The 15237-nt window shown below is 43.3% G+C and overlaps 1 protein-coding gene across 1 annotated transcript in view; it reads left to right on the plus strand.

Moving 5' to 3' along the window:
* The window catches only part of R3HCC1 (R3H domain and coiled-coil containing 1), a 65026-nt gene that overhangs the window by 21498 nt on the left and 28291 nt on the right, over window positions 1-15237 (plus strand). The window contains exons 3-6 of the mRNA XM_082256026.1: window positions 6111-6248; window positions 7591-9064; window positions 11026-11198; window positions 13006-13076. Of these exons, the coding sequence (XP_082112152.1) occupies window positions 6111-6248; window positions 7591-9064; window positions 11026-11198; window positions 13006-13076 (1856 nt within the window). The remainder of the gene's footprint in view (window positions 1-6110; window positions 6249-7590; window positions 9065-11025; window positions 11199-13005; window positions 13077-15237) is intronic.

The following is a 15237-nucleotide window of genomic DNA, read 5'->3' on the forward strand; positions in this document are numbered from 1 at the left end:
TCTTTCATGCACCTGTCTGAGTTGGGAGGTGTCCTAGGTACAGATTGTGCTCAGGGGGTCTGGTCTCAGGAAGAGTCCAGACAACCAATCAATGTACAGGAGCTCCGAGCGATCAGACTTTGTCTGGATCATTGGACAAGTCATCTCCAAGGGTGTCAGGTGTGGATTCAGTCGGACAATGACATAGGCCATGGCCGTGGCAATCACCTAGGAGGCACAAGAAGTGTCCTGGCAGCTCGTGAAGTAGCCAGCATTATAAGGTGGGCAGAAAGATTAGTTCAAGCCCTCTCTGCTGTGCACATTCCAGGGCTGGAAAATTGGCAAGTGAACTATCTCAGTCGACAGGTGTTAGACAAGGGAGAATGGTGCCTTCATCCGGAGGGGTTTCATCAGTTGTCTCCGGTGGGGTACTCCAGAGGTTGATCTGTTGGCCTCTTGCCTCAACAGGAAGCTTTAGAGGTTTGTTGCACGGTCTTGGGATCCTCTACCCGCCGCCACAGACACTTTAGTGGCTCCTTGGAGTCAGTATCATCTGCTTTTCGCCTTTTCCTCCTCTCCAGCTTCTGCCGAGACTACTACGCAGGATCGAGGCTGAAGAGATTTTGGTCATCCTAGTGGCTCCAGACTGGCCTTATCGGTCTTGGTACGCCGATTTGGTCACTGATGCTCCTTGAAAACTCCCTCTCAGGGAAGATCTGCTGTCCCAAGTGCCAATCTTCCATCTTGCTTTACAGTCGCTGGCTTTGACAGCTTGGCTGTTGAAAGCCAGGTGCTGAAGGACAGAGGGTTGTCTGACTCTGATTCCTACACTGGTTAAAGCTAGAAAATCTACTTCTAGGAAGATTTACCATTGTAATTGGAAGACGTACATTGTGAGGTGTAAATCCCTCCGGGTTCACCCTCGTTCCTTTTCGGTGGCTCGGATCTTGGCTTTCCTCCAACGGGGGGGTTGTGCAGCGCCTGGCTTTGAGTACCATCAAGGCCAGATCTCGGCCTTGGCGGTTTTCTTTCAACGTCCATTTGCCACACACTCCTTGGTGTGAACTTTCCTCCAGGGCGTGGAACACTTGGTTCCTCCAGTACGGTTTCCATTGCTGTCATGGGACCTCAATTTGGTTTTGTCAGTTCTCCAGAAGCCTCCCTTTGAAAATATTTGGGAGATTCCCCTGCTTACATTGTCTCAGAAGGTGGTCTTTTTGGTGGCCATTACTTCAGCGTACAGGGAATCTGAAGTGGCGGTGTTGTCTTGTCCACCTTACCTGGTGGTTCACAGGGATTAGGTGGTTCTGCATCCATGTCCATTGTTCCTTCCGAAGGTCGTCTCTGACTTTCATCTGAATGAAGGCATTGTGTTGCCCTCTCTGTATCACAAGCCTAAGCATCCTAAGGAAGTTGCCTTGCACTCCCTGGATGTGGTTCGAGCAATAAGGGTGTATCTGGCAGCTACGGAGTCTTTTAGGAAATCAGACTCCCGATTTGTTCGCAACAGAAGCAGCCAGCCCATCCGTGAGATCATTTCCAGATGGATGACAGACTGTGGTTCAGGCTTATTCTTTTAAGTGTCAGGTTCCTCCTTTTACCTGTCAAGGCGCACTCTATGCGGGCCCTGAGTGCCTCCTGGGCCTTTCGCCATCAGGCGTCAGTGATGCTGGTCGTCTGTACTCACATTCACAAAGTTTCATAAAGTGGATGTGTTGGCATCTGCGGATGCTTCTTTTGGCCGCAAAGTTTTTCAGGCTGCTGTTTAGAGGACTTGTCCTCTTTGAGGGTGTGTGTTTTTTTTTTTCTTCTTTCTGCTGTTCCCACTCCTCATGTTTGACACTGCTTTAGGACATCTCTACAGTCAAGAAGATAAGGAGCTATGTTTATCAATGAATGAAAGAGAAAAATGTATTTTTGTCTTACTGTAAAATCAATTTCTCTGATGTTTATTGACAGACACTGCACCAGCTGTTGGCGTTGGGTTTTTCCTTCTGACACTGCTTGTTACAAAACTGAATACATATAGCAGAAGTGGGAGTATACCCCCAGGGACTGCCCCATAGGCGTGTTCAAGCTCTTTCTCTGCCTAGTGTCCTACTCCTGTAGGGGGCAGTATAACCCTACAGTCAAGAAGATGAAGAGCTGTGTCCGTCAATGGACATCCGAGAAATGGATTTTACAGTAGGACAAAAATCCCATTTTCTCTTTCGTTCATTGACGGACACAGCTTCATATCTTCATTGACCATTGGGTTATGCTGCTCTCCTTAGTAGTAGGACACTAGGCGGAAAAGAGTTAAAAAATCTTCACTATGCCCCTAGGGTAGTCCCAGGGGGTATACTCCAACTTCCTGCTATAGGATCTGTTTTTTTTTTTCTGCCTAGTCAGGAGTAAGGAAAAGCCAGGTACTGAAGGACAGAGGGTTGTTGGATTCGGTGATTCTTACTCTGGTAAAAGCTAGAAAATCTACTTCTCTGAAGATTTATCAAGTTTTGAAGACATGGTGTGAGTCTCGGAGGGTTCCTCCCCGTTCCTTTTCGGTATCGCGTCTGCTGGAGTTTCTACAAAGTGGTATAGATCAGCATTTGTCCCTGGGCACCATTAAGGGCCAGATTTCCGCCTTAGCAATTTTTTCCCAATTCCCTTTAGCCACAAATTCCTTGGTGCACACCTTCGTGCAGGGGGTTCGCCATCTAACTCCTCCGGTAAGGTCCTGTCGTTTCTTCAAAACCGCCATTTAAAAATATTCACGAGATTCCTCTACTGACTCTTATCACCAAGGGTGGTTGCATGCAGGGTTTCAGAACTGGCTGCGTTGTCTTGTTGGTCACCTTACCTGGTCGATCACAGGGTTAAAGTGGTTCTCCATCCCTGTCAGTCTTTCCTTCCTAAAGTCCTCTCGGTTTTCCGCTTGAATGAGGACATTGTGTTACCTTTGCTGTGTCGTAAGCCAAAACATCCAAAATTTCCTTGCATTCCCTGGATGAAGTTTGAGCCATCGGGGTGAACCTGGCGGCGACTGAGCCGATTCGCAAATCAGATTCCTTATTGTCCTTACGGATGGTTCTCGTAAGGGCAGGCCACATCTCATTTCCAGATGGATCAGGCAGACGGTGGTGCAGGCCTATTCCATTAAGGGTCAGGTTCCTCCTTTCCCTGTTAAGGCGCATTCGAAAAAGGGCGCTTAGTGCCTCCTGGGCCTTCCGTCATCAGGCGTCGGTGGTCCAGGTTTGCAAGGCGGCTATGTGGTCGTCTGTGCACACATTCACAAAGTTTTACAAGGTGGATGTCCTGGCATCTACGTATGCTGCTTTTGGCTGCAATGTTTTGCTGGCCGCTGTTGCAGAGGCTACGGCCTCTTGAGGGTGTGGTGTGTTTTTTTTTTTTTTTTTTTGTTTTTTTTTCTCCCCCCTGGTAGGTGAGCTACAGTTGTTCCTGGTTGGGCTCTTTGGTTACCTGGTTGGTTATGTTTAGCCTATTTTGGGAATTCTGTTTTTTTGCTGTGTTTCCCACCGCTCATGATGACACTGCTTTGGGACATCCCAACAGTCAATGAAGATATGAAGCTGTGTATCTGTGTCTGTCAATGAACAAAAGAGATGGATTTTTGTCTTGCCGTATAATCCTTTTCTCAGATGTTCATTGTTGTAAAATTAAGTCGCGCTATAATGTGATCAATGGAGATATAAAGTCCATACAGTCCAAGCATAAAGTGAAGATGTAATCCGGGACCAGGACCCCAAAGGGTATATGCTTACCAGATTGAGGTAAGGTAAAGGCAGATTCTTTGGATAAACTTGTCACCTTGATAGTAGATCCAGGTCCACGTGAACGGTTAGCTCAATGGTCATTGGATCATGGAAGTAAAGGTAAAAGCGCAATAGCGTAAAACCTTACAAACTAAATTAATTGGACACCACAGTGTTCTTAAAAAAGAGTTCAATTTAGTGAATAAATAAACCTCCACCAATAAAATTGATCACTGATAACAGTGAATAAAAAACATGCAAAAATTATAATATAAAAATTGTGATGGGTACCCCTTACCAAAAATGATAAAGGTAAACACCAAAATTAATATTATGACGTGTTGTAGCTGAAGTCACCTCTTACCGGACAACGTTAATTAAATAGCCAATAAAGGAAGGCAAAAGTGTGAAATTTGCGTGTTGAACCACCACCTTTTGTAGCTAGATTCGCCTCTTACCATATGAGATAAGGATTATAGCAAACGTGCAGATGACAATTCAGTGTGAACCCGGAGCCAATAATAAGATATACCAATAGGGGTCGCCTCTTACCAAATACAAATAGTGTTGAGCCTGTATGGTGATCAAGCATCCAAGGACCCGACCCTTAATCTGGGGTGCTGTTTTCCTCAAATAGCGGAGGTATTGCAAGTGTTCACCCACATAAAGAAAAGAGAGGCTCCCATAGCGTAAAACCATTAAAATTTATTCTTAAATAAAATCAGAAAAACTTACAGCAAGACCAGGAATGAGGAGCAATGTTTGTCAGCCGCCGGCCGGACGGCTTCGCTCGCCCGCACTCTCCGGTCGCAATCCGATGACGTCAGTACGCCGTGACCCAAAAAAAAAATGTTCAGTGACAGACACCGCACCCGCCCCTCTGGAGTTGGGTTATGTCTTCTTCTGACACTGCTTGTTACTAAACTGAGATCGTATAACAGGAAGTTGGAGTATACCCCTGGGACTACCCTGTTGTGTGTGTGTGTGTGTGTGTGTGTTTTTTGTTTTTTTTGTATCTGATAGCTTGCTAATTAAGATTTTTTACAAAGGCGGTTGAAGTTCCTTAATAATGTGCAATAGAGGTGCCTCTCTGCAGGCACAAAATTACAAATTTGTGGACAGAAACGGAAAGGTGTCTAAAAGTTATAGCTTGTTGTTTTAACCGGTTCCCGACTGGCCAATGTACATTTACTGCGGCGGGGCCTGTACCTGTACGCGATCCTGCACTTTTGGAGCACACATGCCCACCACCAGCGACCTGCTCTCTCTATGATTGGACACAGCAGGAGCCAATCAGCGGGTCTGGCGGACTCGATATCCGCCGGGACCTACTGATCGTTCAGGACAGAAGCGGAACGACGGTTGCACTGCCAGCAACCCGCTCCCACTATGATTGGACGACACAGAAGCCAATCAGCGGGTCTGGCGAAATCGTCCACCAGGACCTGACGATCGTTTGGGACAAAAGCAGAATGGTGGTCTGCTCATGTAAACAATGCAGATCACCATTCTGTCAGTAGGAAAGGTAGTGATCCTTTGTTTCTGCAAAGCAGGAACACGGATCTCTGCATTTCCATAGTACAAGCACCTCCCCCACAGTGGGTATATACATTTTAGGCACACTTTTTTTAACCCTTTGATCGCTCCTGATAACCCCTTCTTTGCCAATGTCCGTACAGTGTCAATGCATATTTTTAGCACTGATCACTGTATTAGTGGTCATTAGTTCCCAAAAAAGTTGTCGGTTAGTGTCTGACTTGTCCGCTGCAATGTCGCAGTCCCGATTATGTTTAATAGCAGAAAGTTATTTTTTTTTCAAAATTGTTGGTCGTTTTGGTTTTATAGCACCCAAATTAAAAACCGCAAAGGTGATCAAATGCCACCAAAAGAAAGCTCTATTTGTGGGGGGAAAAAAAGCACATATAGCAGTTTTTTTGGGTACAGTGTTTTTTGGGTGTCAGTTAAAGTAACGCAGTGCCGTAACACAAAAAATGACCTGCACATGAAGGGGGATAAAACTTCTGGAGCTGAAGTGGTTAAGAATATTTTACATTATGCAGATCAAAGTAATCAGTCTTAAATATTTTATATATATAATATATATATATATTTGTCTTTAGAGATTGAAGGGGGAGCTCAGCCTCATTCTTCAGGGAGTGAATCTTAAATTTCCTCATCTAGATGTCCCAAGTAATTCCAGCTTAGGGCTGAAGCTGTACAAACAGACATTGTGTGAGTGAAGTCCTTAAATATGACAGTTTTTAATATATATATATATATATATATATAAAAAACATGGATTCACCTCCAGCATTGTGCCTTTATTACAGACCAAAATTGTCTGAATATTGAATGGCTTATTTGCTTATTGCCTTTCAGAGTTCTTTTGTTCCCGCCTGTCTCTAGCCGACTGCGTTACCTTATCCACCGGCTCACAGAGCCTTATGATGGACTTAGCAGCTTTTCTGTGGGTGAAGGGTGGCAGCGCCGCACTGTAATATGTCATGCAGAGATCAGGTGAGATATTAAATTTTGCTCTTTCTAGATACGCCAATGCAGGCGGTATTTATGTATGGCCAGATCAAAGTGGTTCTAAAAACTTTATTTTTTTTCCTCCTAAAATAAGTTTATACTAACCTGCTTTGTGCAATGGTATTACACAGAGCAATTTCTTACCTCCTCATCTGGGGTCCCCCACCGATGTTTTCCGCTTCTCTTCCGACTGCCTCCATTTTGAGCTGGCTTCTGTGGGGGCACTTTATATAAACACAAAGAGAGGCTTAGCCCCAGTCCCCCCTTACAGGTTTTGAATGTCAGCAGCAGGACCCAACGGCTCCCACTGTTCCCAGTAAAACCTGTGAGAAGAGAAAGAAGGTAGCTGGGCAAAACGCAGGATTGATAGAGTACTCAGGAAAGTGTTTTGGTGTGGGGGGAATAGTTAGTGGGGTGATACAGAGAGTTTATTAAAGTAAAGAACCACTTCAAAGAGAAGGTCAATGGGAGAGCATGGATTGTATTTTATTATATTGTATCAAATGTAGAATTTGGTTTTGCATTATATTAAACCTTTGTGTATTGGTACTGCTGTGATCTGATGAGGGTTGATCTATAAAAGAAAAAGAAGCCTTATCCTAAGCCAGAAAAATGTTGAACATTATTTTTATAATAATCAAAAAACACATTTTAAAACATGGAAAAGCAAAACATGTCAATAAGAAAGCACCTTTTGCTGTAAAGTAAAACATACCAGTTTCAATGTGCAGACATGTCTGCCTCTTTTTGGGTGACAAATCTGCATGTCACCAGTTGTTCATATCTGCTGCTGCTGTACTACAAGCCAGCATCTGCAGCATGATGCCCCTTCTTCTTCCTCCAGTATTACAGCATGTTCAACATTTTTCTGGCTTAGGATAAGGCTTCTTTTTCTTTTATAGATCAACCCTCATCAGATCACAGCACTGGAGGAAGACACTGGTCACTCTGTACCACAACTCTTCCCTGGTGAATGATGTTACATACTTCCCATCTGCTAAGAGCTGGAGCTGTAGAGTGCTATATGACATCAGTGCTTCCACAGACATATTTCTCCATCCCCAGCCCATACCCAGGAGATTACAAATAAGTATAATAGTCACATGACAATTGCTAATCTCAGCAAAATTAGAATTTAGGAAGCTACTCCTACTTTTATTTTATTTCTGTAATATTATTGCTATGACCAATACTGCTTCTTGTTATAGACTTTACATCTGCTTTCATGATTTTCTTACATTGACTGCCAGTCTAAATTGTACATACAGTATGCTGAAACTATAGATTTCTAAATGTTTTCATAAATTTCCCAATGTCCTGTTTGTAGACTCCCATCGCAGAGTGAAGAATCCAGAAGCGATGCAGCAGATAAAAATTACAGCCGAATTTGGCGTGGCTCTTACAACAAAAAAACAGAGACAGGCAAAGGAAGGCAAAACTGGAGGCAGAGAAAGGATGCAAGACCAGACCGAGCACTGTATGCAGCCAAGGGGAAGCCTTGGTGGAAAGTCAGAGAAGAACAGAGAATAAAGGACCGAGAAGAGAGCCAGACTACAGAACCAGAAGTTAGAGAGTGCCATAGATATACATATCATGGGGGACAACTAGTGCAAGTGACAAAGAAAGATAACTCGAATGAACTGGGAAGCACGAGCACAGTGTTTGAAACAGACAAAGCGGAAGCTTTGGATGGAACAGAGGAGAGTTTGGTGGACCTTGAGGAGCCAGAGCATGGATCACAGGGCCACATGTTACCAAAGGAGAGACTCTACCAAGAAATGCCAGATGCTCGGGAAACAGTTGTGCAGGACACAAGGGAGGAAGGCCAAAATGTGTATGATACTGGCATTGAAAAACATCAAGAAGCTGAGTTCTATAGACAGGAGAATCAAGAAAGGGCATCAAAAGTCCCTGATGAGGTACAGGACCACACAGCAGTGCTGATCTTATCTAGTCTGAATGAGTTGTCTAAAAGCTTAGAGGGTCCGGAGGTCGGTGAGAAGATACAGGAGAAGCAAGTTGAGGAAGAAATGAGAAATCTCTCAGGAGAACCAAAGGACCCAACAAAAAGATCAGAGAATGAAGACAAGCTAGAAAAGGCATCACAGGATCTGGAAGAGAAAAGGGAGAGTCCTGTACCGGTGCAAATATCTCAGGAAATTGATAAATCTAAAGGCATTACAGAATATCAAAATGTAGAAAAGTCACTGGAGAGTCACATAGGAACACAAAGCAAAATGGAGGACCATGAAGTGGGGACAGAAGACGGCAAGGAAAAAGCTGAGAACAATACATCAACTTTAGACTTAATCTGTGATACAGGTGAATCTGAAAGACCTGAAGACTATAGAGCAGATATAAATGAAACCGCCAGCTGTGACAAAGTACAAGATGATGCAATAATAAACTCTAAACCAGACAATAGATGCAGTCCTTCAGCAGGGCACAATGATGAAAATGGTGAAAGTGTAACTGGCGAAAACAAACTTGAAAGACTTGGTGATGATGTGGAGATAGAAACAACCAGTTTAGAATCAACCTCAAATACTATTTTAGAAAATGTATATGTAGATAGTGGCAGTAATACTAGGAAAGATGAAAAAGTACAAGAAGTGTCTGGTAGTGATTACATAGAGCCTGCAATGCCTGAATCACACCTGACATCTGACCAAGCAAGGGAAGAAGACCAAATTGTGACAGAAGTTTCTATAACTAGTAGCAGCTGTATGCAAACAGAAGTGGAAAATTCAAAAGGTAATGATGAAGATCCACAGAAGAAGCTTGAGCAAATTATGACTGAGGTGAGTAGTGATACTTGTAAAGAGCAACTGGTAATTTGGAACAGACCAGTATATGCACCTTTATCCACCAGAGAGATATGAAGGGGAATAAGATTTAAATGATTTGAGGGTTCTATACACACAAGCAGAATCAATGGCCATAAAGCAATCAAGATTTCTTTCTCATCCATTGAGAAATAAAGGAGGTTGAGGTACGGCAAACAGAAAAATGTAATCCAGCCCCCGTATAACACCTCCTTTACCCAGCATGCCTTAGTTTTTGGGGTTTTTTTTGTTCATGTCCTAGGAGGTTTGATACCCTTTTTATCAGCTCTGCTGAAAAAAAATAAAAGGCTTTCTTTTTGGTGCCTTTTAACTTTATGGTACTTTTCCTTGGTGACTTTAATCAAGACTCTCCATGCGCTACTGTTGTTTTTTTTTCCTTAGTGACTTCAGTCAAGATCCTTGGCCCCTCTGCTGCTTGAGCTGGTCTCTACATAGCAGCTTTCTAGATTGACAGCTCCTTGGCATTAGCTGTAAAGCTGTTCCAGGACCCCAATGGTCTGGGTGTTTGCCTGGAATGTGACTTGTGGACACAAGGCTCTACATTGTTATGCTTCAGACTTGAATGTGCTATGTTAGCCTTGAAGTTAATTATGGGTCCAGAGCCATGGCACAGGCCCAGGTGTAAGTGAAAACTTACTTTCAGAATACGGCCCTTCTGGCTGCAGTACCAGAAGCTACCTCACTATTGCACCACTGGGCACATTTCAGTTTCCTGCTACTTCCATTTTACTGCAGTAAAAATTACAGTTGATGGGGTGCTGCTCTTTCTTTCCTTCTAGCTTAGAGGGAGCATCATCCTGTTGCCGCCGCTACTCTTGAAGCACCTCATGGATCTGTTTTTTTTTTGTTTTTTTTGTTTTTTTCCCCTCACTGCTAGCCTTTAGTGACCTCCAGGTGCCTGAAACCTTCAGCAGCCACTGTCTGGGTTTGTGAGCACTTGAGGCCTTTCTTCACTTTGGGCCTAGGTGCACTATCATTGTGCGGACACATGTCTTAGCTAAGACACAGAGAGGACTATCCTGCTGCCAGGGGTGGTGACCCCAGCCCATACTTCCCTTGTGGTTCTCCAGAAGGAACAGACATCCAAAACCTGGGACTTCTTATATTTATAGTCAGAGGAGGGTTCTAAGGAGACAGACTTTGTTTTTTCTGTTTGCCAGTGTCCCAACCACCTATAGCTAGCACTATAACCCAGCTTTTTTTGAATTCCTGTGTCCCTCTATGAATGCTAAAAAATCATATTTTTACATACCCAGAATAGATGGGTTTTCTTTTTAGGTTGACTCATCCATTGGAGGTTGGATTTTAGGAAAAGGGGTACACCCCCCCCCCAACCTTGTACTCACATTCAAAGAGATTTACTGTGAGAGTAAGCCCATGCCCCAATATATGCAAACACAACTATCTAGAGACCCCTACTTTGTCTCTAGATAGTTGTGCTTGTACTCACTTTTATTTTATGTTCGGATCTTACCACTTGGCCTACTTGATGCAGGGTTTTGGTTTATCCTCTGGTTTCTGAAGCAGAGATGCCCATGATTCTTTATGGTAGGGGCAGCACGTGTTCACTGTTTCAGAGACTGCAGCACACCACAAACTAATTTGATTGTGGGGTTTTTCTTTATCATTTTATACTTAGCAATTATAAAATAAACTGTAAAAGATATGTGCTCTTTGAAAGCAAATACAGGTTAATAAGGAAAAAGAGAAATGTGTGCATTTGTGATATTACATGAAACGATTAAATGGAATTCTTTGTTGAATGTTGCCACCAAGTGGTAAACTGCGGTAATTCAGGAGTGGATATGTATGTAATGCTAGCTGGGGATGAAAACCATGTATAACAGTATATATGCTATTCTGAATATATAGCATGTCTTTGCTCAGTACTGTTTGTTTTTTCTCCCCAATTTCAGATCATTTCCAATGTAAGTGAGAAGGATGTGCACATCCAGCCTCTTTTGGCCGATTTCTCAGAATTTGCAGAAACTCAGGTGGATCATGGGAGATTTGGCCATATTATTGAGGTGTATGGCTTTTCCTCCACACTTGGCACTGAGGACCTGATGGAGCCATTTCAGAAATACAGGTAGAAAAACCCACAAAGACATGCTAAAAATTGTAGTTAACTCACAACAGTGATCGGTGTCTTTAAGCACACTAATAGTGAGCAGCTGAATACTCAAGAGACTCCTGACAAGTGTTTTTAGGGGTGAATTCCAGGTATTCTTTAGCCTTTGCCATTATGCAGTCTTGACAATCAGGAAAATCATATGTAGCTTTTTTTTCATGATGATAATGTGTGCTAATTGTGTTTTTCTAGATAGTATTTCAGCTATTTTCACTTTATAAATGAAAAAAGGACGAACCATAGTCTCTAAAATGAAATTTTAACTTGACTCAAGGTTTGTCTCACAAAGACGTCTAGCACCTTTATATATGATCTGGTAATCCCATCTGAACCTGCTAAGATGCATGTGTGGAATGTCAATTTTAAAGCCACATTTTACACCCATTAGAAGTGATTTCGACCTCTAGCTACAGATGAGGTGAGATGACAAAAAAATGTAACAAAGCTACAGTATATGCTGGATCAATTCTGCTTTGTATCTTGGGAATGACTTTCAATATATTCTTCACTGAGAAGTAGCTGTTTGCATAATCATTGCCTTCAGTGATGGTAAGGAAATACCAACCTTATCAAATCCTCCCAGTTTGAGTTCTGGTCACATGGTCTCTGGTCACATGGTCTCTATCAAAGTTGTTTTAGGAAACTGACATGCAGGTAGAGGCAAGCAATTCTTGAACACAGATCCATAGAAATCATAGTGTAAGGCTTATTATTTTCACCAGCATTGGATCACATAAGAAGTGCAAATTCCAGGAAAATTAGAAATATGATTAGGATATGTATAGGCAACCTTTTAAGGCTAAGTTCACGTTTTTAGGAACATGCTACATAACATGCTTATGCTTGTAGTGCCACTCTAAGCAAAGAAGGGAAATGTGTATGGTCCCGCTGGTGCTCAGGAATGGAGTGCTGGCATGAAATATGAAATATCACCATCCAATAGTGTATAGCTGCTCTCTCAATCCAGTCTGTTGTAACATGTGTGAGACGGCCTCAGCATTGTGCTACTCCACCTCTTCTCTAAGTAAGTTACATAATATTTTACACCTGTACTTGAAGTGTAACTTGTTCCTATGCGCACCCACTTCTCACCCCCAAAACCCCCACCCTTTGAACAGTCTTCCAGAGCCCCCCTTCTGCCCTGCCCACACATCCTTTTCATTCGTTTAGAGATCTGTGAATACATACATTACATGTCCTGTCTGCAGCCCTTTGCAGATGGATTTGTAGTTCTCAATAGGCTTTTGTAATCGCTGCACTCGTAGTCCAATGACCCTTCCTCCAGCTTTTTAACTGTGAGCCTGTACAGAGTTACAGGCGGAAACTAGGAGGAAGAGAGTGCAGGAGCTTAACCTTGCATGCGCAGTCCACTGATTGTGAGTGCAGTACTTTGCAGGCTTCTGAACTTGGCTTTTAATTAAATCCAAGCAAATATTAAACACACTTTAATCAAGCAATGTAGTCATTAAAAAAACATGAAATTTTATGTAGAGCTAACATTATTACCTGAATCTGTCTTTTTATACTAACTTTCCAGGGGGTGATTTGTCCAAGTGGAGCATGCTTTTACCAAGAGTAAGTTAGGCAAATGAGAGGCATGTATTTTAGGTTCCTGAATTGATGTTTGCCCAGAATCCTGCTTTAGTTTATCCTCATCAAAACTGATTATAAGGCTGAGACATTTGACGATGCAATCTTTGTTTACTATGCACTGCTAGTTGTTGGTAGGTGGTATGGCTCTAAGGCAGTTTTCTTTTGTTTGCAGAGACAGAGGTTTCCGCCTGCAGTGGGTTGATCAGTCGCATGCCCTGGGAATATTTTCCAGTCCTGAGGATGGTAAGATGTGGCTGTGATGTCAGCTCTGTGGAATGTGGCATGCTGGGAGAGGGTTGTTCAGATGCGAGTGTGGATTTCTTTGCATTTTCACAGCATGCCTCCGTGCATAATGATGCATTGCATTAATGCAAAAAATGTGAATAGGGCCTCAATGAAGAGCAGATCAGCATTAAAAAAAAAAAAAAAGTATGGCCAGAGAAGGGCACTCGACATCGAGTTTGGGCACATGTACCTGCGAGTCTAGTGACTCATTTGATCCAGATTTCCCCTCCCTTCCTCTTTTGTGACGGGTGGCAGTCAGCAAGGGACAATGGGGTTGATTTACTAAAGGCAAATCACTGTGCACTGCAAATGCATTTTAGAAGTGCAGTCGCTGTAGATCTGGGGGGGGGGAGATCTGAAATGAGGGGAAGCTCTGCTGATTTCTATCATCTAATCATATGCAAGCAAAAATTCTGTTTATTTTCATTGCATGTACCCTCAGATCAACAGTGACTGCACTTGTAGTGCACAGTGAATTTGCCTTTAGTAAATCAACCCCAATGTTTCTAAAGGATGGACCACGTAAAACACTGAGGCTCTTACACCTCCTTCATCCATCCAAATATTCACTTTTTATTTCCTCATTTGTGTAATACAGGAGTCTGGAACCACAGATCTGTCCATATTTAGTTGGTTAGTATCAACCCCCTCCCCCCAAAGGCATATTCACACAGGTGCTGTGGCCTGTAGAGTGTGAATTAGCATCTTGTTTATGCACCTGTAGCTGCACAAGGGCAGCCCATGTTTTTAAATGAGGCCTAGGCGAATGCTAGTGATTTTTTGCTTGTTATGTTTGCTAAAATCAAGGGCATTGATGGTCACGTGGGGCCTACAGATGAAAGCCATAGGACACTGTCTGAAGGGTTAACCCTACTTCTGTTCTAAGAGGAGATCTGGAAAGCATATGTTTTGATGTCTAAAGACAGGGTTACTAATTGATTTGTAGCCCCCCCCCCTTGTATCTGTGCATGAGATACTGAAGATGGAGGACGCAGCTGAAGCTGTGATGGAGGCGCAGGTGCCCTTTGGCACTCACAAGCCATCCAAAGCGGCAAAGGTGTTTCCTTTCCCTGCTTATTTTGAACAAAATTGTCGCTAAAGAGTGGGGATGACCAAAGCGTCCCTGTGGGCTCCCTAAGCGATTTGCTAGGCGTTACACCTATGAGGAGTCCCTTCTTAAGAAGTGGACTGTGCCACCGGTGGTGGACCCTCCGGTTTCCAGATTGAACAAGGCAACCATGATTCCGGTTAAAGAGTCCCAGGCCTTTAAGGATCCGGCTGACCTGAAGGCGGAGACTGTGACCCGCACTATGTACACTCTGGTTTGTTTGGCAATGAGGCCAGTATTCATCCTTGCCCTAGTGTCGCAAACTCTGACCGAGTGGGCTAAGCTCCTACACCTAGAGGCGTAGCTATTCCCCCCTGCTTTTGCCGAGCTGACGGACCAGCTGGTCCAGGTGCTGCGATTTACAGTGGGTACGGAAAGTATTCAGACCCCCTTAAATTTTTCACTCTTTGTTATATTGCAGCCATTTGCTAAAATCATTTAAGTTCATTCTTCTTCCTCATGAATGTACACATAGCACCCCATGCTGACAGAAAAACACAGAATTGTTGACATTGTTGCAGATTTATTAAAAAAGAAAAACTGAAATATCACATGGTCCTAAGTATTCAGACCCTTTGCTGTGACACTCATATATTTAACTCAGGTGCTTTCCATTTCTTCTGATCATCCTTGAGATGGTTCTACACCTTCATTTGAGTCCAGCTGTGTTTGATTATACTGATTGGACTTGATTAGGAAAGCCACACACCTGTCTATATAAGACCTTCCAGATCACAATGCATGTCAGAGCAAATGAGGATCATGAGGTCAAAGGAACTGCCTGAAGAGCTCAGAGACAGAATTGTGGGAAGGCACAGATCTGGCCAAGGTTACAAAAAGATTTCTGCTGCACTTAAGGTTCCTAAGAAGCACAGTGGCCTCCATAATCCTCAAATGGAAGACGTTTTGGACGACCAGAACCCTTCCTAGAGCTGGCCGTCCGGCCAAACTGAGCTATCGGGGGAGAAGAGCCTTGGTGAGAGAGGTAAAGAAGAACCCAAAGATCACTGT

The sequence above is a fragment of the Pelophylax lessonae genome (assembly GCF_965119305.1).
Source record: "Pelophylax lessonae genome assembly, chromosome: 4".
Classification (NCBI taxonomy): Eukaryota; Metazoa; Chordata; class Amphibia; order Anura; family Ranidae; genus Pelophylax; species Pelophylax lessonae.